This window comes from Pseudonaja textilis, chromosome 4, assembly GCF_049901715.1.
Source record: "Pseudonaja textilis isolate UNSWEBS1 chromosome 4, rPseTex1.2, whole genome shotgun sequence".
Classification (NCBI taxonomy): Eukaryota; Metazoa; Chordata; class Lepidosauria; order Squamata; family Elapidae; genus Pseudonaja; species Pseudonaja textilis.
In genome coordinates this window covers 56,338,524-56,362,070 of record NC_141993.1, presented here as the reverse complement: position 1 = coordinate 56,362,070, position 23,547 = coordinate 56,338,524, and the positions used below count along the sequence as shown (strand labels likewise).

The following is a 23,547-nucleotide window of genomic DNA, read 5'->3' as shown; positions in this document are numbered from 1 at the left end:
AGTGATTCTGCTCTCATTTTTATTCTTTCCAACCTACCAAAATGTGGAAAGAAATTATGTAAAGGACTCAGGATGCCTTCCACCAGCAAATTATCCCTCTGAAAATCGAACAGAATGGTATAAGAGAAATCAACAAAAAATCTATTTTTTTAAATGGACTAGATCAAGTTTGAAGTTGCAACAAAAAACACTCCAGAAAAAAACATATCTAGTTACAGGCATATCTCGAGGTAATGCCTCAATGCTTCTGATTCCTCTATTCTAAGATCATTTCCATATTAGTAACCTATAGCATGTTCCAAACCTTTATTTTTTAAACTCAGCATCTTTAAGATGTGTGGATTACTTCAAGTTGGCTGTGGAATTCTGGGAATTGAAGTCCATACATCTTAAAGTTGCCACAGTCTTCCAGCCATTGCTATATCAATCTCATGCCATCGGTGGCTAGATGATAGAAATAGGATTTATGTACCACTTCATGGTGATTTACAGCCCTCTCTAAACAGTTTATAGACTCAACATATGCCCCCACCCAATAATATGGGTTCTCATTTTACTGATCTCAGAAGGATGGAAGGCTGAATCAACCTTGAGCCGGGTGAGATTTGAACTGCCAAACTGTAGGCAGCAGACGATCAGCAGTAGTCTGCAGTACTGCATTCTAATCACTATACCACCAATGCTCTAATATGATGCTACAATATACTATAATTCACTGACATAGAAATTACCTAAGGCCCCTGTCCTGAATGTATTACCCAGAGTGGAGTGCCTGACTCCACTCCCTATGCTTTCCAGTGCACATGTACATGCAGATAGTCCATTTTTGTAATACTACTTATCACTTATTTTTAATTTAGATGCCATGGAAAACATGGTACCTTAGACAATCCACACTGCATAGAAAATAGATAATATGTGACATATATAGTAGTCTCTATGCCTCATTTTTATATTCTCAGATTAATCAGTGTGAAAAAAATGTATAGCCTATATGTAGCCTATTAATCCAATGTACAGTAGATACTGGTACAACCACATTTCCATCACTTTTTGGAAGTTCAGCTAGAGGAGGGGTGTCAAGCTCCCGGCCCACGGGCCAATGCATCACATACTGGCCCAGTTTAGCAAAGAGGGGAAAAGTCCTGATATGTCATGTGATGCCGATGTGACAACATAAGTTTGACACCCTTGAGCTAGAGTAAGTCCACCACAGATTCACCCTGAAGCAGTTCAGCTGACACAATTACCTCATGTAAACTGGAGATAAAGCCAGAGGACAAACTGGAGAGGCCAAAGCGCTTCTCGATGGTAGTCAAGCTACTTTTAAAGTAAGCACTGTAGAGGAGTTGAGACAGCTGCATCAGGCCATGGCAAAACACAAATACCTGTCAGCAAGAAGATGGATAATTAGATATACACTGCTCAAAAAAATAAAGGGAACACAAAAATAAGACATCCTAGATCTGAATGAATGAAATATTCTTATTAAATACTTTGTTCATTAGATAGTTGAATGTGCTGACAACAAAAATTATCAATGGAAATCAAATTTAGCAACTCATGGAGGTCTGGATTTGGAGTTACACTCAAAATTAAAGTGGAAAAAAACACTGCAGGCTGATCCAACTTTGATGTAATGTCCCTAAAACAAGTCAAAATGAGGCTCAGTAGTGTGTGGGGCCTCCACGTGCCTGTATGACCTCCCTACAATGCCTGGGCATGCTCCTGATGAGGTGGCAGATGGTCTCCTGAGGGATCTCCTCCCACACCTGGACTAAAGCATCCCCCAACTCCTGGAAAGTCTGTGGTGCAACGTGGCATTGGTGGATGGAGCGAGACATGATGTCCCAGATGTGCTCAATTGGGTTCAGGTCTGGGGAACGGGCAGGCCAGTCCATAGCATCAATGCCTTCATTTTGCAGGAACTGCTGACACACTCCAGCCACATGAGGTCTAGCATTGTCTTGCATTAGGAGGAACCCAGGGCCAACCGCACCAGCATATGGTCTCACAAGGGGTCTGAGGAACTTATCTCGGTACCTAATGGCAGTCAAGCTACCTCTGGCGAGCACATGGAGGGCTGTGCAGCCCCCAAAAGAAATGCCACCGCACACCATTACTGACCCACTGCCAAACCGGTCATGCTGGAGGATGTTGCAGGCAGCAGAACATTCTCCATGGCGTCTCCACACCCTGTCACGTCTATCACATGTGCTCAGTGTGAACCTGCTTTCATCTGTGAAGAGCACAGGATGCCAGTGGCGAATTTGCCAATCTTGGTGTTCTCTGGCAAATGCCAAACGTCCTGCATGGTGTTGGGCTGTATGCACAATCCCCACCTGTGGACATTAGGCCCTCATACCACCCTCATAGAGTCTGTTTCTGACTGTTTGAGCAGCCACATGCACATTTGTGGCCCGCTGGAGGTCATTTTGCAAGGTTCTGGCAGTGCTCCTCCTGTCCCTCCTTGCACAAAGGTGAAGGTAGCAGTCCTGATGCTGTGTTGTTGCCCTCCTACGGCCTCCTCCACATCTCCTGATGTATTGACCTGTCTCCTGGTAGCACCTCCATGCTCTGGACACTCTGCTGACAGACAAAGCAAACCTTCTTGCCACAGCTCGCATTGATGTGCCATCCTGGATGAGCTGCACTACCTGAGCCACTTGTGTGGGTTGTAGACTCCATCTCATGCTACCACTAGAGTGAAAGCACCGCCAGCATTCAAAAGTGACCAAACCATCAGCCAGAAAGCATAGGAACTGAAAGGTGGTCTGTGGTCACCACCTGCAGAACCACTCCTTTATTGGGGATGTCTTGCTAACTGCCTATGCTTTCCACCTGTTGTCTATTCCATTTGCACAACAGCATGTGAAATTGATTGTCAATCAGTGTTGCTACCTAAGTGGACAGTTTGATTTCACAAAAGTGTGATCGACTTGGAGTTACATTGTGTTGTTTAAGTGTTCCCTTTATTTTTTTGAGCAGTGTGTTACCATGTTATAAAGAAGATGGAAAAATTTTTTTGCTTGTGTAATTGTTGTAGCATGTCAGACTGACAGTGGATTACGCAGTATATAGACTGATTGCTGAAGGCATTGCCTTCTGATGATGAAAACTGTATGATACAATCATTAATTTAGCTCTTGTTTGACATAGGGATCATGTCTTCATGGTCTGCTTTTAACATGAAATAAAGCTTGTTAAAACAAACAAGGATATAAATCTGGCATTAGGCTAAAAATACCTGGACTTATGTTATTCTTTCACTCCAACTCTGTGATCCAGCAAGCCATATTTTCCTCTCCTCTGCTGCAGGATTGCTCTGAGTTTGTTTGGAGTTTTTTAAATTTTATTTTATTTTATACAGTTTTGTAACTTTGGGCTAAATTTTCTTTTTCTTTTTTAGTGGTCTCATTTTGTCCGTACTTTGTTGCGTACACTACATTTAAAAGACTTTTTAAGGATTTGGCAGCTACAATCACAACCAAAAAACGCCTGCTTGTTTGAGATGTGTTATATTAATAAAATAAAAATAAAGCACGGCTCCTTGCCATCATTTAAAAAGATGAAATATGGAAGTGACTAGACCCCTACCCAGTTTGAACATGTCATTAAAAACAATAGAGAAACACTGTAGCAAAATAATAGAGATTGTGACAACACCATATGTATCACAGAAAAATCAGCAATAAAAGTGAAGTGAGTTTTAAAAAGGAATTAAGATAACATGTAAAATAGAACCACAGAATCTGAAGGAACCTTTTGGTATTAAGTCCAACCTCTGTTCAATGCATGAATGAAACATAAAGCATTTGAGTCCTGCTTTAACACAACCAGTGATTATAATTCCATCCTTAACTGCTTATTCCTTCCATTGTTGCGTTGCTCTTACTATTACATGTTTAATAGTAAGTAGATTTATAGGATCTGTCTTCCTGTAACATAACTCTTGTCTTCCTTGTCCTGAATTCCAAAAAGACAGACAACAGGCCTTAATCTTTTTCTCTGTGACATTCTTTCAGATATTTAACAGGTGCTATCCCATTTCCTCCCAGTCCTTTTTTAGGACTAAATATTCCAGTTCCTTCATGTCCTTCAAAGTACCTTCAAGGTACTTTCAAAGTACAGGTACACAAAATATGTTAGGGAGATCTGCTGTTCTACTTACAACTGCATTCTCCCTTCCTTGAATCAAACGAATTTGGCTGTGTTGAACAAATACTGGTTTTTAGTACCGCTTGGTATGATACTATGCAAGTTTAATGGCCAAGTACACTGGTTTTCTTTAATTTCTTTCTGGAACTTTTATAAAGAGACCAACTGTGGGAATATTTGATAAAGAGAATGCAGTAGTAAAATCCTTAACCAAAAACGGGCTTACTTGCTGATGGTGACTGCTTATTAGACATTATGATCTTGCTTGGTCAATTATGGTAGGGAAAGGAATTGAAATATGTCAGTGGTGGTATTCTACCGGTTCAGTAAAAAAATTGCTACCAGTTTGGCCAAACCAGTATTTCCGATGATCAGCTGTGTGACAATCAGCTGTGCTGCGTGATTCAGATTAGCTAGAAAGCAGGAAATCATCGGATTTCTTGCTTTCTAGCTAATCTAAATTGCACAGCACAGCTGATTCCCCCTCCCCTTCAAAATGCTGCTTTTTTTCAGCTCCCAGGGGGCTTCCCTGAGGCCCACTAGGCCAAAAATGGGGCGCAGGGGAGTGCTGCAAAAGAAAAAAGAGAGGGAGGGGAGAAAGAAAAAAAGAAAAAAGAAAAAGAAAGGGTGGGTGGGTGGGTGGGTGGGCGGGAAAAAGGAGAGGAAGGAAGGACCACAAACCTTGCCAGTAGACCAAGGGTCTTCAAACTTGGCAGGTTTAAGACTTGTGGATTTCAACTCCCAGAATTTCTGAGCTAACATGACTGGAGGAGGAATTCTGGGAGTTGAAGTCCACAAGCCTTAAAGCTGTCAAGTTTGAAGAGCCCTGCACTAAACGCAGCTTCAGAAAAAGCTTTGAAACAGCACAGCAATCCAGGGCTGGAAGGTACCTGGAGCTCATCCAGTCCAACCCGCTCCAGAAAGTGAGTTTCTGTCTTTTGACCTCCTAGTCACATGACCACATAGCCACACCCACCCAGTCACATGACCACATAGCCATGCCCACAGAACCGGTAGTGAAATAATTTGAATTCCTCCATTGAGTGAAAGAAAAGCCAAAAATGATATAAAACATAATAGCAGGATAAAAATCAAATAAATCACTAAATAACCAGAATCTGAAATTTGAAATGCAAAACAGCTTTAAGGCCATAAATTAAGAGTCTGTATGGTAATAGATGCATATTTTAAATAAATATTAACATGACATATACAAATTAAGTTAAATAACACTTTTCCCAACTCTCGGCTTTTCTAATTCTCAATTTCTTGTTGTTGCCAACTGGTCTTTTTTAGGAGGGTTATCATAAACATAATTGTTTCCACTATTTGTTTATGATTGACATAGAACAGCCATCCATGACATCCTTTGGTCTCTGTTCCAATGCTAAGGCTGGCAATAGTAATTATATTTTGCATGTATGTGTATGTTTGTATGTGTGTGCATACACGCCAATCTAATTTTTGCATGACATTTGAAAGACAAAAGAAAAATGAGGTTAGAAAAGGAACAGATAGAGTTTCAGTTTGAAGGGCAAATGAGAAATTCATGCCAAATCCTCCTCTATATTGTTACTTTTAAAAATTCTGTACGGTATCTTATTAGTAGTTCTCTCAAAACTCTTTTCTATATAACAAAAGTGGCTGCAACAGCTAGTCACTTTCCTGACACAACTTCTTATTTTGCATCATTAACTGCAAACAGGTTATTGCCTTTTTTACTCATGAAAACGAGTCATCTGTATTTACTCAGCTCTTATAATTTGGTGAAGATGTTCCAATGTTTTTATGTCAGCATTATTCACACATTACTTATGAATGACAAATAGGGAAGGCTACAGTTTAAGAAAAAAGGCTGTGTTTGTGAACGTCTCCCAATATCCATGAGCAAAGTATACATGAGAAAATAGAGGTACAAAACATTATCCTGGCCCAGGAAACAGTGCCTCTTGAGATAAAACAGCATGACCTACAGGAATGAGATATATTGAGAAGCTGATTTATGTGTATAGAAAGGAAAATCAAAAGCATTTGCAAGATTTGGATGCGATCAAAAAAGCAGAAGCTACAATTTCTTAATAGTATCCAAATCAGATTCTTGGTTCTTTTCCTGACACTACAGGAGCACAGCCTAGATGATACTTGCTGGTGTAATTTTAGTGTTAGTTTACAGGAGCATTCTAAACTTGTCTACTCAGTCAAACCCATTGAATTCAAAAGTATTTTCATGTAAGCAGGTAAACATAAAACTAGAATAAAGAATTATTTTAATCTTACATTAAAAATTAAAGATATTTCCTCCTACAGAAAAAAAAAGACAGAACAAGCAATAATGGGAAATAGAATCCAGATGGGCATAGCAGTTAACTTTTCCTTGAAAGTAAGTCAAAGGAAAATTTTTTTTTTTAAAAAACCCCTTACTACTGATATAAAAAGTGTCCTGATTTTAGGCAGATGCATTTTAAAAGTCGAGAGAAAGGGGAGCCAAATTCTCCATTTGACAGAAAAAGACATTAACTGTCCATTAAAAGGCATCTGGCTAAAATCAGTTAAGCTACCTAGGATTCTCAACGGAAGTGAGACTAGCTCCTGCTGAGCTATATTAGTATTTTTCCAGGAAGCTTGTTTCTTTTTGTTAGTACAATCAACTATAGAAAATAATTTTTGGCTCTCTTTGAACTGACCGGTAAAAATAAGTCAGTGTGGTGCTAACTTATTAGGAAGGCAGTTACTGGGGAAGAATAATCTTAGTAGGTCATAAAACATGCTCCACATGGAAAATTCAATCTGCCATTCAGCTTTGTGAGTGCGGACAAGTCCTACAGCTGATGGTTTTTCATATGAATTGACCCAGGAAAACTAGAGAAGTTACAGATGTCAAAAAGTATGGTAGCTCTAGGTAATTCTTGGATATCTCTTGTATAGCACAGTCCCCAGGCCAAAACAAGGGAACATTTGAAAAGAGTCTCAAAACACTGTCACCCAACATTCTACATCTGTGTTTTCTTAAGTCCCCTATTTATTGCCTGGACATTTATTTGAAAGTTAGACAAATCACTATAACTACAAACTATTTATAGACATAGCTTAATTCCAACCACAATTTATTTTTAAAATGCCTACTTTCTCATGCCCAACAGTAGTACATAGTACATGCCGTTTTTAACAGTAGGGTTAGTCACACCCCCTTTGCGACATCACTTCTACTCCCCGCTCCCTTGGAGGACTGTGACATCATAACCCTCCATCCCCTTTCTTACCAACAACCCCTTGTTCTGGAAGTAGTGTGACATCTCTGCTCTTTATGCCCCACGCTCTCTTTCATCGGAAGTTATATAACATCCAGGTTTGGCCTGGTATCACCCATAATCCCCCAGTAGAGGCCTTTCATCTGGAAGGCTTGTAACAGCTTCGGCCCATCCAACAGTCCCCATCATACGGAACTATGTCTCTGTATTACCGGTAATTATTCATCAGGGAGAGGTTTAATTGGTCCATATTTGCAGGGCTGCGATTGGTAGCTGCCTCCTATGACAGTGCACAGGGGAATGTTCTCATTGGCCCATATTTGCAGAGTCACAATTGGTAGCTGACTCCTATGATGGTGCACAGGGGAGCGTTCTCATTGGCCCTTATTTACAGGGATTGTTATTGGTAGCAGCAACCTGTGACGTAGCAGTTTTTCCCCAGAACAGCTCCCCATTGGTCAAATCTAAAAAATGACTGTTAGAGCACGAGGAATACTAATAGAAAAAATTAATAAAAATTAATAAAGACAAAATTAAAATAATAACCAAAATTTGACAGAAAGTCAAAAAAGAAATGGAAGAGAAATTGGGATTACAAAGTGTCAGAAAGCTTAAATACCTAGGAATTTGGCTAGTAGGAAGATGCTCTTTTAGGACAACTACATGAAATTACTTTTACAGATAAAGAATGATTTGATTAAATGGGAGAAATTACAATTATCACTATTGGGTTGGATAGCAGCTATAAAAATGAATATATTATCGAAATGATTATATTATTTCCAAACAATACCTATAAAATTGGACAAGGAATTTTTCCAGCAATTAGACAGGGCAATTATGAAATTTATATGAATGGGGGAAAAAGCACGAATAAAATTGAAGACATTACAAGATAATAGAACCAGAGGTGGCCTTGGACTCCCAAAATGGGAAATATACTATCAAGCAGCAATTTTACTATGGGTTAAAGAGATAAATTTAAAAAAAATAAAAGAATCTTGGCAATAGAAGGTCATGATCTCCAAATTGGGTGGCATGCCTTCCTATGGGATAAAAAGAATAAGATTCATTCTTATTTTCATAAACAACTGATAAGGGACTCATTATTACAAACATGGGAGACAGTTATTAAAAAAGCACTATCTGAAAAGACCAAACTGGATGTCACCTATCGAAGCTATATTATATCGGTGGGCATACTTGCAAATTCAAACCAAATTTAAGAAAGATGTAAAGAAACAAGGGATAGATAACAATCTATAAAAATTGGATCAAATCTTGACAGGCAAAGATACAAAATTTATAACATGAATGTGTTTATTTATTTATTGTATTTACTGTATTTATTGGAAGTGGAATTAGAGGAAGAAATTGTAAAGGGATCAATGATTGCCTGGGCAAAAAATGTAGGCCACAACATAAATCTAGATGACTGGGGAAAAACTTGGACTGAGAACTGGAAACTGACTTTGTCCATGGCATTTAAGGAAAATCAGTATAAAATGTTTTGTACATGGCAGTTAGCACCAGCAAGACTGGCAAAAATGTATCCAAATATGAAACCGGAATGCTAGACGTGCAAACAAAAAAAAAGAAACGTTTTTCCATATGTGGTGGCAATGTATAGAGGCTAAAAATTTTTGGAAGAAATACAGAGATGGCTGTTTGAGATTATAAAATATAGATTGAAATTGGAACCAGAAACGTTTTATTGTATACATCTTAACTGCAGCAAGAATTATTTTTGCACCAAGTTGGAAGAGTGATAAAACACCATCAGAGGAAGCTTTAATCCAAAAAATAATGGATTGTGCTGAGCGAGACAAATTCACAATGGAATTAAAAGGCAAGTATGATTGTGATTATTATGCAATATGGGATAGGTGGCATGAATGCGTGAAGAATAAAGATAAAAATGATGTATAGTCACAAGATGAGAAATATGTATATACAATGACACATTTACTGTTAATGGAAATGAGAGATTTGTATGTTTGGTTTTAAAGAATGAAGATTATTTTAAAAAAAGAAAAATTTAAAAAATGAAGATAAATGAAGATAAAAAAGTGGGTGGCGGGCAGCTTGAGGAGCGCTCAGGGTATCTGAAAGACCGTTCATGTGTCACAGCTCCGAAATTAATTAAAATGCCTGTTTGCTCATAGCGAGGTGTAAACACATATACCTATGTAAAGTAAGCTGACCCCCCACCCTGTCCCTGTTCCGTGACAAGTTACCAGTTGTAATGCAAGGAATCTGGGAGAAGCCTTCTTTGTTCTAGTATGTTTTACAATGCGGAGATGTAAACAAAAAATATTATTTTTGCAGAAAGAACCCATTTTTGCTTTTTTCAGGACAGACTGGGAAAGGGTAGTGCTAAAAGGATTGTAAAATAAAAGAAAGATAAAGTAAATAAATAATAAAAATGGGTGGTTATAAGCATGCATGCTTATGACTACAGGACAGGACTACGGGACATGTTCCAGATGGTGTTAATGTGTGGGCATGTGCTGTATATGCTTGCTAGAGAGCATGCATGTGATGCACATGATTGCATGTGTGACACATGTGTTTAGGGCATGTTCCGACTTGTCTCAGATGTGGTCTGCTGTTCATGGCCTGATAAAGAGGACCTTCGCAGAAGGTTTGCACAATTCAGCTGCTCAAAGCATAGACCATGTTTAACAATATCATGGGTTCTTGAAAAGGAAATAATAAAAAGGTTGTAGACCCTTCTACATCATGGCCCGAGGCAAGGCCTATTTTGAAAGATTGCCATAAAGTATATTGTATTATGTTTGATGAAGACTTACATTACTTAAGGCCTATTTTGTTTGGATGTCATCTACCGTGTTGTAACATGTGGGATACAGTACAACGTGGAGATGTGTCCGACCTTTACAGTTCTTACCTAGAGGGCTGGGAAATGACTGAGAGATGTTCTTCATCGCTGGTACAAGGGACAGGCCTGAGTAAGTAAAACCCTGTTATATATTCAAATGTGTAAATTATGATAACCCAGTTATCGCCAAGATAAGTAATGAATTAATATATTTTCCAGGTTCTGTTTCAAGTTATAGCCATAACACCAGTGACTCCTTAATAATGAACATCTCAACTGATGAAGAGTATGCAGGGGGCTGCTTAGGTAAATGAAACTAAATTGTTTTTTTTACTACACCTATGGATGATAATTTTATATAATAAATGGTCTGGCCTTTTTAAGAAGTATCTTAAGCGAGGACGAATCTACAGATGACAGTGGAGATTGTATGACGAAATCTATCACCAACTTGTTTACTGCTGATGTTAATGATGAACTGTTATGATTATCCCTATTGTCTACCAGTGGAAGTTAAAAGAGACATTTCAAATGAAGATAATGTTGCTGAAGGATGTGCATGTGGTACTGTTGATTGTATTTGTGCGATGACTACCGATGTTGAAGATGCTGATGATGATTATAATACTATAATACTAATGGCAAAGGTTATTATTGTGTTAGTGAACTTAGTACGAACAGTATCTAAATTACAAATAAAAGGTTGTGCTAAAGAGCAAAGTGTGTTTATTGTTTGGTTTGAATGGTGCGGAATGAAGTATGAAAATATTCTAAAGGAACTGTATTATACACCCGAAAGTACGGGTAGTTATGGGGGTGTAAAAGCCCTATTTAAGTCTGGGAGGAAGCACTTTAAAAACTTAACCTTGAAGCATGTCAAGACATGGCTTTTCAGGCAAGATGCTTATACCCTTCATAAACTTGCAAGAATAACATTTCCTAGAAATACAATAATAGTTTCTTGTGTAGACTGACCTCGTGGATTTATCAGGATATGCCTCTGAAAACAACAGCGCAAAATTTATTTTAACAGTGATTGATGTACTATCCAAATATGCCTTGGCTGTCTGTTTATCTGATAAGTCTGGATGTGGGGTTGCCAATGCTTTCCAGAGCATCTTCCAATCAGGAAGGGCCCCCAGAAAGTTAAGTCAGATGTGGAAAAGAATTCCTAAATAAACCTCTGAAGAAGCTTTTTGAACGTTATGGCATACATCATTTTGTCACACATAGTGAAACTAAAGCAGCAGTTATAGAGAGGTTTAATCGAACTCTGAAAAATAAACTCTGGAGATTTTTGCAGCTATGTGGTTGTTTTATCAGCTCTCCTACAGGGCTACAGCAGTGCTTAGCATTGCAGTATCCGGACAGCGCCCAGTGGGGCATAAAGGGCGTCACACTACTTCGGACAACCCAGAATAGCTTTTGTAAAGTAACACAACCAACAACTTTGCTTACCCTTTTAAAGGCAACGTTCAAACATCTGCTATAAAAATATAAGCACTGTTGAACATTTCCAGAAATTTGGCAGAAAAAAGTCTGTGCCATTGTTGCAGCATTAGCTAACAAAAATCAAAGTTCGTGTATATAGTAATTCCCCTGGAATTAATTATGAAGAAAATTCTACTATGGTTTAGAGTTAAAGGCTTTACTCTCTGTGTTTCCAGAAAAGCAACTTCCCTTTTATACTTTTATATCAAGTCAGAGATCAGGAGTAAAGCATAGACTCAACATATCATGCAAGATAATGTTATGAGGCAGAACAGTACAGAGCAAATCTTAATTTGGCATAAAGCCTTCATTTGAAGAATCTTTGCCAGAGGAAAAATAGAGGGAGGCGGTATCTGAAAGCTTTCTCATCATCTTGAGAAACAAAGAACCAAAGACTATCATTCTTATTTGTACTGTATCTTTCTAATTTAAATATGTCTAAGTAATGCAAAGGGAATTGTTGAGGTATAAATATTACCAAGCTGTGGGAAGGAGGCGCTGTAGCAAGACATGGCACAAATACTTAAAGAGAGTTAAAACATTCAAGCATCTAAACCTTTTCAAAAGATTGTAACAGATGATCCTCACTTAAATTGAATATTTGGGATTTTTAAAAAAATGTTATCACTAGTAATTTATACCACGTCTCTCCTTCCTTCCTTCCTTCCTTCCTTCCTTCCTTCCTTCCTTCCTAATAGCACACATATATAATTCTCTTTCCACCTCCTATTTTCCCACAACTACAATCCCATAAGGCAGGGCTGTCATGTGCCCGGTTTAGTGAAGGGGGAAAAAGCCGTGATGACATGAGTTTGACACCCCTGTCATAAGGTAACTTGGGCTGAGAGAGAGTGACTGACCCAAAGTCACCCAGCTAGTGGAACTAGAATTCACACTCTCCTGGTTTCTAGCCAGCATGTTAATCACTACACCCAACTTCCTCTCTCTTTTCTTACTAAAAGGCTGTTGCATAAAATGTTTTGGAACTTTACTTGTGGAAAGTTTCCATCTCATTGTCTACTCAAGAGCTTTAATTGTCAGTTAAATCCCTCAGAATTAAGTTTATACCAGAAAGTGTATGTTTTTCTTGGTTTAAGTTTTACATGGGGTCCTCAGTGCTCTCTGAGCTTGGTAGTTTTCTTGTAGACATTTCATTACCAAACTAGGTAAAATCATCAGTGGTTTGCTAGCTAGGAATTTGTACTCAGGAACAATCTTGGAATCTGAACATTTGTCACCTTTTCAAAACTTTAGTAGTTTAGAAAGTATTGCATTCCTCATTCTATGTATGAGTTACTAACAAGGTGTGGGTGAAGTAATATACCTGAGTTTGATCCTTCTTTCCACTGGAGAACCAAGTTAGTCATTTCACTGAATTGACTTTCCAGGTATTTCAGTACTAAGAAAGAAGTTGAGGCAAACCCAGACATAATTAATTATACAATTATAACAATAGAGTCTAGGAAATAGATCAGAGGTTATATGAGGATCCCAAATCCATCAGACCCATATTTATAACCTCTGGCACACAAAAAAAATACTCTTTAACACAATTTTGGGGACATTTTAAGGTTTGTTTTAAATAATCAGACTTGTAAAGAGATCGGAAAACAAGATAAAAGGGAACATGAGTGAGATGTGCGGAGTGCAAGAGCAACTCCAGACACTGTAGCCATAAAAAGTTTAAGGAATAAAAAATTGGTGCAAGTTATTTTACAACAAAGCTATGCTGGCTGGAGAATTCTGGGAGTTGAAGTCCACAAGTCTTAAAGTTGCCAAGTTTGGGGACCCCTGGTTTAAAGGATAATCATGTTTTAAGAGTGAAGATCAATGCACCTAAGATCAGTTTCAGGAAAGCAGAAGTAGGCAAATAGGTAAGATTACTAAAGAAAAAGATGTTTTGGAACAACTCATGAAGCAATCCTATTGGAAAGAATGGAGGAAACAGCAGCTCCAACATTTGGAAAGCATCAGGTTGCCTGTCCCTGCAGTCATGCCAGACTAGTTAATTTTCAACTGTACAGCACTTGTTTGCTACTTGACCTGAGGCTGTGAAATTATACTGTACATCATTTGAAAGAGAAAACCCGACTGTTCCGTTAGGGAAACTGTAGCAACAATCTTTTAAATAGCCCCTTAATAGTCTTCTATCCCTTTACTATACCCCAAATCAGTTGTGCAAAGTAGCTGCCACACTTTGTCAAATGACAGGGCCAGCTTTAAAGTTCAGTAACAGATCCTTAAAATCAAAGGTTTTTTATTTTTTAAATTTTATGCATCTTTCCACGTGAGCAACATGTTTCCAGGTTATAACATTTGTACAGTCATACTTTCATTTCCATTAATCTTATATATTATTAACTCATATCATTATCCATTTTACTCATCTTTAAAAAAGTTTGTATTTCATATTTCAATTCATTAATTCAATATCAATATCATTTCATCCATACATAAGTTTTCAAATCTTTATCCCCTATTATTTCTATTTTCAGCTTACCACCTATTTTATTTTACATTACATGTCATTGTTATCCCTAGTGTTCGCTAAGCTGATATATAATAAACAATCTAAAAAGAGTAAAAATATAGATAAAACCAATATATTTAGGATCCACATGGTATTTTCCATTCCCCTACTTTAATCATAATAAGATATTCTCATTGTACAATTCTAATATCCATTAAATAATCAACTGTATATATAGTCAGCTGTATATATCCCCTCCAATAAATCACTAAAATAACTTCTTAATATCTCTCATTTTATCTTCACTTTACTTATAATCATTAATAATATCTTTTTTTTCATTCATTTCCATTCCTTTGTTTGATCCTCCGAAAAAAGGGGATTCATAACAACACATTTTATATATAGTTAATATTCATATATGTAATTATTCATTCCTAAAATATTTCTCCACAAGTTTTAAATTAAACACCAAAGTATGCTCCATGTGGTATCACCCTTATAAAATCCCTAACCCTTATCTCTAAATTTTTCAGCTTTATTGTTTATTTTAATTTTAGCCAACTTTCCCTTTTTTAAATTTCTCTGGTCTTCCTTCTTTCCTTCTAACATTTCACCCATCTTCTCCACCCCTTTTCCTGTTCCCTTTTTTGAAGTTTCTTTTGTATAATTTTTCCTTCTTTTGTTTAATCCTGGGGGCATTTTCTCTTTTATTTGTTAAGTCTGTCATCAATATCATAGTTTTAATTCCTTCAGCATTTTGGTAAAGTCTCTTGTTCTCCATGTCTCTCTGAGCCTCCTTCTTCTTCCTTTAGCTCCGCTCCCTGGAATTTCTTTGTTCTGCAACTATTGCCATTATTTTCTTTTCCAATATTTCCAATAATTCCCTTCTTTCTTTGAACATTCCTTTTACCATTTGAAACTCCAACTTAAAGTCTTTGCTTATTTCTTCCATTTTTATAATAAATTGTTAATATTCAAAGTCTTTTATTGCAATCCTTGCCAAAAGTCTCCTTTTATCTTTATTTCTTTTGTTAACCCCTCTGTCTCTTTGTCACAATCAACCCCCAACAGTCCCAGGAAGTTGCATCTGTATATCCTCTTGGTAGAACTTCTTCCCCCTTTTCCCAAATTTCTGGGGTTCTTATTATTTTATTTGTCTCTTATTCCATAACAATTAGAAGTCCAGTAAATTTCCATATAATTTTGTAGGGGGGAAAAAAATCTTTGACCATTAGATGACACTCTGCATCACTTTCCACTTTTTCTCTTTTAATTATATTAAACATTAATTTCCAACCATTTCCACAATTAATTTTCTTAGTATTAGCCAATTCCAGGCAAGTCCAGCATTTAATCTAATGCCTAGTTAATGCCAGTTTGTATTATTCAAAGTTTAGTCTCTGATTCCATTGTACCTTTTATAAACCAATTTTGTTTACCTTGTATTTTCCTCTCCCCCCCCCCTGTTTGCCGTTGTGTTACTCTTAGGCGAGGGCACTTTCTTTCTATTTCTTGGGGTTGTTAAGAAAAAATCAAGTTCTTTATCTGGTTGCATGTCTCTCACCATTTCACCACTCCAGCGCAAAACTTAAATCCCAGCAGCTTTTCATCTTCAGGATAGCAAAGAGCTCGTTCGTTGTTCGGTTTAAAGTCAGCAAGCTTCTTGCATCATCCTCATTAGCTGGATCCCATGCATTTACATCTGGTGGGTCTTGAACTACATTCCATAAACCTTCTCTACGCAGAAGTAGACTGCACTTCATAGACCAGGAAACATAGTTTGTTCCATCCAACCAGGTTATCGGTGAAAGACTTGTTGAAGTGACTTGTGCCATCTTTACCAGGATAGTAAATCACAATTAAACAGTAAACAGCTGTCAGTATACAGTGGCATTGTGTATTCACACCAACTCTGTTATCTGAGCCTGGTATGGCCTGGGCCCATAACCAGTGTTGAGGTAATTCCCCGTTAGGAGAATGAGTGCATACAGGGAGACGTATTTGAGAGTAGTGTTTGAATAATACACACACAGCACACAGAAACTAATGTAAGTTTTTACTTCCAGAAACTTTTAAGCAAAGTTCAAACACAGTCCAAAGTCATTCACAGGTAAGATCAATCGGTTTTCAGTCCAGGGATAATCCAATATCAAAGTCCAGTATCAAAAACAGTTCAGTATCAGACTTACATCAAATCCAGGACTAGCAGTCAATTAGAAGGAACGGCAATACTTTCCAACAGAAGGAAACAGAGACTCACTGAGACTTCTTCTGAGACTAAGACTAAGACTACCCAGGTTATTTGCTCCATCATCTTATGGCCGTTTGAGAAAACACACCCAATTACAATTTTTGCATTCTTAAAGATACAGTATTAAAATGTCTATCCTGGTTTATATATTTCCAATCCAAATAGCTGTTAGGTGACTTACATTCCTAACAACCCCCACAAAGCAATTAATCCAGGCTGTGCAGAAACACAAGGCTGTGCAGCCCACATGGCCCGCGGGAACCCTCCCCGCCCACTCACTTCTTACCCGGTAAACTTGCCTGCTAAATTGCTATTTTTCCTTTTTCCGACCATCATCTGTTCTGCTGTGCTGGGAGATTTAGATTAGCTAGGAAGCAGGAAATGGTTGGATTTCTTGCTTTCTAGCTAGTCTTTAGATCTTCGGCTCAGTACAGCCAAACCTCCCTTAAGATTGAAGGTTTGCTTTTTGCAAGCAAATTCAGTGCAGACTTACGGCAAGCAACCCATGCAAACCCTCCTGAATTCTATGAGGAAAGGATAAAATTAAAATGTATAAATATTCTGCCACATGCTGATTACAGAGTCCAAAGTTTCTTTCTGAAACCAGTAGTATAAAACTCTCAGCTTTATCAGTAATTGATAAAAACATTTCCTGTTGCTGTTGTTAAAAACAGTCCTTCAGTTTCAATTTGGTTTAGTTGCAAACTCACAGTTCCTCCCTGTGTATGTTTTTAGTCTATGTTTTCCCAATATCAGGGTGTTTTTTTGTCATTTAGAAAATAAACGGCACTAATAGTCTCCTCTTAGTCTATAATCTTTCAGTTCAGTTTCACTTCTCTTCTCCTAAACCTGATTAACCTTCCTTCTCCTACTAATATTCTAGAGTCCTAGACTTTGCTCCCAGTTACTCCAGTATTAAATAACTTAACCTTCCTTCTTAGGCTAACCTTATTTTGGAGAGGTATTCCTCCCTGAGATTTAAGACTTCAGAACTTGGAATATGCCTTTAGGCACTGAGAACACTGTTCAACATAGGAATCCCAATTAAAACATTCCCAGTGACTCTTTTGCCTTTATTTGAACACATCCACTCCTCAGGAATTAATTCCGCTTGCAAATTACTCTGTGAGAGAAACAAGTTCCTAATATGCAATACAATCTTCCTTTATAGAACTTCAATTTATTATACTGAATCTGGCATTCTGAATACATACAGAAAAAAACTTGCTTTTTTCTGTTTGAAATATGCTCAGTTTTTTTTAAATATATATTCTCTCCCCAACCCCAATTCCATTCCCAATTTCTTTACTTTTTCATCATAGCTCTTATAATATAGTCACTATTATTTCTCATGACTGGGTATAATATTTCTGCTGCTATAACCTAGAACTGCATTTGTCATTTTTGCAGCCATAATTTCAGTTCTCATTAGTTTGAAATCTATTCCAAGATTGTTTTCATAAGACACCTCCCATTCTGTACTTATGCATTTAATTTTTGTTTCCCCAATGAAGAACTTTGTGCATCTTTTATTATTTTCAGCTAATTCCTCTAACCAATAAAGATTATTTAATTTTTATAGGTTTTTTGAGGAGATTCACTAATTCAAATTTATATCTTATATAAATAGGGCAAACATCCACATCTTCATCCAAGCTATTAAGAAAAGAGCTGAAGGGTAGAGAATTCAGGAAGGATTCTTGTGACACCTTACTTGATATCTTAATAGGTTCCAGACAAGGCCATGCCACTGTGCCCACACTTAACTAGTTTGCTAATAAAGGAATTGTGGGGATACACTGTCAGATGCTTTGCATATATCAAGATTATTAGATCTACATAAGGGCAAGTTTGGTGTAGCGGTTAAGGCCCTTGGCTAGAAACTGAAAGATATGAGTTCTACTCCCTGCTTTAGGCATCAAGCCAGCTGGGTAACCTTGGCCAGTTATTATCTCTCAGCCCCAAGTAGCAGGCAATGGCAAATACTTCCAAAAAGCCTTACCAAGAAAATTGCAGGGACTTGTCTGGGTAGCTGTCAGGAGTCAATACTAAAACAAAGGCACACAGAAATTAAAAAAAAAAATCTTGTACAATATTGCCACAGTTTACTAAGGTATCCACTTAGTCAAACATTTGATTAAAATCAATTTTGCAAAACTTGTGAAGTCTGTACTGTTTTCAATGTGCTTACAGCTGAATGTCTTTATATCTGCTCTAAAACCTTCTCAGGCATTGCTGTCAAACTGACAGATAGGTAACTTCTTAGATCCTTTCCCCTTATTTTGAAGGAGAACAAAGTGCCCTCCTCACTGGTCCTATGGGATTTCTCAAAGATAATATGGAAAGAATTAGCCTTTGTGATTTTGTTTTTCCAAAATAAAAAATGAGCCACAATTTACTGCGCAATGGTTGCCCTCTCTCTTTCCTTCAACAAGGACTGCTTTTGTTCACTGGATAGGACTTAAGGACTAGAGGGCAGACATGATGCTTAAATGGAAATGCAAGAAATCAAATAAAAAGGTGCTACGATTCACATTAGGAAAAAACATTATCAGGGTCCAAATGATAATAAGTTTTATGGGACAGGGCTACTCATAAGCACAGGAGTGTATACATCCTTCAGACTGCTCACATTTACTCTAAGCGATCTGACTAAAACTACAGAGCACTTACGGGATTCTCTTGCTTCTTGATTACTAACAACCCATTAAAATAATAACAACTCATTAAACATAGCAGGACAAGCTAACGGAACAAGACAGCTTCTCTGGGCAAAGGAAAACAAGGCATTCTCTACCTTAAGTATTTTATTGATACAAATCTATTTTGCTATGAAGCATCCCTTCTGTTAGCAGAGCTGCCAAGTCAGACATATGTCACATCCTGACTCAATTTCCAGTGATCAATACTCTGTTTTTCTACCAACATCTCAAAAGAAGCTAAGGACAGAAGTGGCAGACATGCTTCAATTGTGGTTGCATGTCCAGGGCTATCTATACACCAAACTGACCTTCCTCCCTATCTAAAGTTCAAGAAATTAAATGCAGTTTTGGAGATAACCAGATAAAAATGGACTTGCTGGATGATTCAAAGTCCACCTAATGCAGCACACTGGTTATAACCAAAAAAGCAGGCTTCTTAAAAGGTCTTGTGGGGAGGAAATGGGTTCAAAATGAAATGACACCTGGATGTCACTTTAACATTAAATGCATTATTTACAACTTAGTTACACATTAAACTTTTATTCTATAGCAGTTCCCACCCCCCACCCCCAAAGTTAGCAGCTTGAAGTAATTTGAAGAGGGGTGGACTTCAACTCCTGGAATTCCTCAGCCAGAATAACATAGCAGGTTGTGGAATTCTGGGAGTTGAAGTCCACCCATCTTCAAATTGCTAAGGTTGAAAAATATGGTTATATAGCATTACTTAAGAAATATAAAGAACAATCCTTTTAGTTATTTATAGTTCTGTAAGCTATTCAAATGCAGCTGACATATACTGGTATAAATAACAAATTAATTAAATGTGTTATTAAATCCAGGTCTTCAATTCTAGGATTCCAGTAGGATTTACATTTGCCTTGGGATTTCACAATATACATTTTAAAATTCATACTTAATTTACAATTCTAGCTGTCTCTTTTAGTTTAACAATTTACATTCTTTTATCTCTTTCGCTTTGTCATCTCAACAGTCACAAAGACCTTGATCCAGATTAAGACAATATCTACAGGGATGTGTTTTTTCCAAAACTTGTAATTCCAGAAGCTTTTTTCAGTTCCATGCTCTCAACCCCCAAGAGTGTCTTTTAAAGCATTTTTTTAAAGTCCTAGCAACTATAATGATACATTTGAAACTGGAAGAAAGCATCTGGTAACATTCAAGAATTTGAGAAGAGTTCCTTAACTATTTCTAAGCCTAGTAGAAGCAGAATATATCAATACAAAGCAGATTTCAATTCATATAAATTACCAGTCACCTTTCTTTGGGTCAGAATTGTTACATTTTCAATACGAGTCTCTGTTTATGCTGATTCCTATCGAACAAGGAAGTAGTGTTTCCATCTTCACTGCTGCTGTGATTGGTTATATCTGAATATATTTCAGTAAACAATGCCAGATAGTACTGTTATTGTACTATTACTATATTTAACATTTTCTCTTTTCAACGCCATGTATATGAAGCATGGAGGACACGCCATTCCTCTAATTAGCTCAATTCTTCCAAAGTGGAATGAAAGTCCCAGATTCCACAATAGTAAAGATTTTATTGATGGTGTGTAGAATTCTGGGAGTTAATACGGCTAAAAGGCTATTATGTGAAAGCCAGTAAGGTAATTTATTTAATCTTTTAAAGGTGCTTAACCGTTCAGCCATCTCCTGTAATCAGCAGGCTATGGGTACTCCATGTTATTTGATTTAGCCTGCTTCTCTTCTAAGTGCCGAAAGGCAAACTAGATATGAACTTTTCACCTTCAGGACTCGTTGTTTAATCATTCAGCAGTCTCAATTGCCAATTCCCCACTCCACATCTCTTGGTGCCGCCCATGATTCCACAATTCAGATAGCAGGTAGAGAAGCAACATGATATAAGAAGACTACTTTTTTATTTCTTTAATTATAAACAGCTCAGTTACACTGTACAAGTCATGAGGAAATGATTCAACTCTATGGTGAGGTTCATTCATAAGTTTAAACAGGGAGGGGTGAGGAAAATAAGCTCTGCATGTGAGGTTCTGTGCTAAATCAATGTATATTGTTGCTGGAGTAGCTCAAGAAAGGCACTTTATAAACACCACTACAAAACAAACAGAAACTCCATTATCTTAAGCTAACAGACCTCAGATCGTGGGTGCCCTTAAAAGCAGTAATACTCTGCATTGTAATGATAAAAATGGACTTATGAAAGCAATGCCATTTCCTTAGCTTTTAATAGAGCCAATGTGTTTAGTACAGGTAAATTCTTGATGCTGGGTCTTTCTTTCACACTGAGCTAACAACGCAGAGCTGTTGGTATCTGCATGGCATGATGACATGCAAGTCCAGATACTGCTCCCTTGTAAAATGCACTTCCTATGGGATTAAGATTACTGTACCAGGTGTACAAGCAAATAAATGATGTGGGAAGGAAGCCTTGGAATCAATCCAAGCTAATGACAGCAATTATGCCATTCTAAAAGATAAATATGAGAAATAATGAAATAATTCTATCATCAGAGCTTCAGCTCAGAAAGGGAAACCACAAGAAACATCAGAAATGCTAAGCAAATAATGAGTCAATGTCTACAAAAAATGTGGCTATATATGCTGCAATGTATGAAAACATAGTTTCTCTTGATAATGCTATATCTGAACGATTGTACACAAGTACAAGAAACATTTGCAAAGAATCTCATTTGTTGAGAAACGCATGTTGCTCAGGTTTTTTTAATGAAAAAATGATGGTGTAAAAATTCCATTAATCTGATAAATGCAGAATAAATGTATCAGACAAAACATTGTGTTTGAGATTGAATGGAAGTTCTCATCACTACAAAAACATTAGTGACCATAAGAATCTACTTTCTTGAGAAGACCCGTGTTTGCATTTTGTAGAAAAGATGTTGTAGGACTACAATAGTTCATTATATTTCATAATATTGTCCACAGACTCTAATTTTCATTATGTATGTCATTTAAACATGCAGGTCTACGCAGAACACTGTACTAGTGTGCTTGGTAAAAGAAGAATGCAAAGCAACACAGAGCAGTATTTCTCAATCTTACCAACCTTAAGAGGCATGGACTTCAGTTCCCAGAATTCCTCAGCCAACAGTCCATGCACCTGAAAGTTGCTGAAGTACAGGAACACTGAGTTAGAGCAATGGTATATATTCCCGACAAAGAAAGTTTTGTCAGGATTTACTGACCCTTATAGCAATCCAACTTTGATACACTTCAGTTATTGGGTCAATTCCAATCTTGAAAATGCTGGAGACAAAATTGATGTTTACTTTTGATCCAAAATAATTCAAGACCAGAGACATTTTGTTCTGTTTATTTGCTAGTTTGGAGAAACCAGTCCATGCAGTCGCAGTTAGCTTTGCCCCATTCCTGCTTGCATGCCTTGATTAATGGCTATTTTCTTCAATAGCTGGTGGCTTGTTGTAGAAAGAATAGCAGCAAAGCCAGAGGATAAAACCACTCACCCTGCCTATAACAACTGTCACACAAGCAATACCAATCTACAAAGACTTACATTATGCAACAGAGACAGAACAACAAATGATTTGCTGGAATTTTATTAAGGATAAAATTAATAAGGAATTTTCCTCAAGGATAGAACTTGGGTGGCATCTGACTCTACCAATTTGGTAGTAGGGAAAAGCCCCACTTCAGGACTTTCCCAATTTTGACTGATTCAAACACGCAAAAACCCCAAACTTAATCTCCCTCTTGATCAACTACACAGACTTTGATCTAGAATCTGTCCTTCAGATTTTTGACCAGTGGCTCCCCAAAATTGTGTACCTGATTTTGTTTCTAGTATTCTGGTGCTCACTCGTAGCAAATCTGGTTGATGTCTACACAATGATCCATGCTATAAAGTTCTGGGAGCAATTTATTTAGAAAATGTCAACTTTTGTTTCCCTTTCTCTTTCGGTAACTTTTTAAAAGTACAGAAAATTAAATTCAACACAAAATGTTTCAACTGCAAATACTCATTGTTATATATGGTGTGACCTGACATTTAAAGAAGAGAAAATGTATGGGAGGGGGTGGGGAGGTAGACTATGGGTAAAAACAGACAGACAGTTACATTCATATTAATTGCAAAATTTGATCTGCCTGTAGTCTGGCATATCACATTTTTCTCTGTGGAAATCCTTTTTTCCCCTGTTCCATTGCTCTATCTCTATTGACCAGCTATTCATTATCAGGAAAGTGACCTAGTCTCATTTTTGCTTCTCCCAGCTGCCCTGTCTCCCCCAGCTGAAGCTATCTATCTATCTATCTATCTATCTATCTATCTATCTATCTATCTATCTATCTATCTTTGGTTATTTGGGTTTTCTCCCGCGTAAAATTGAAGTATCTTGGCGATGT

The 23,547-nt window shown here is 37.3% G+C and overlaps 1 protein-coding gene across 3 annotated transcripts in view; it reads right to left on the bottom strand.

Annotated features, from left to right (window-relative positions):
• SLCO2A1 (solute carrier organic anion transporter family member 2A1) overlaps window positions 1-23,547 on the bottom strand; it is a 62,935-nt gene that overhangs the window by 30,081 nt on the left and 9,307 nt on the right. Inside the window, exons 2-3 of one of the 3 annotated variants that reach the window (XM_087933114.1) lie at window positions 22,232-22,295; window positions 1,251-1,388 (exon numbers count right to left, since the gene is read on the bottom strand). The exons of 1 other annotated variant lie outside the window; for it this stretch is intronic. In XM_087933114.1, the coding sequence (XP_087789240.1) occupies window positions 1,251-1,388; window positions 22,232-22,243 (150 nt within the window). In that variant the 5' untranslated portion in view covers window positions 22,244-22,295. The remainder of the gene's footprint in view (window positions 1-1,250; window positions 1,389-22,231; window positions 22,296-23,547) is intronic. One more of the 3 variants, XM_026701407.2, reaches the window with a different exon arrangement.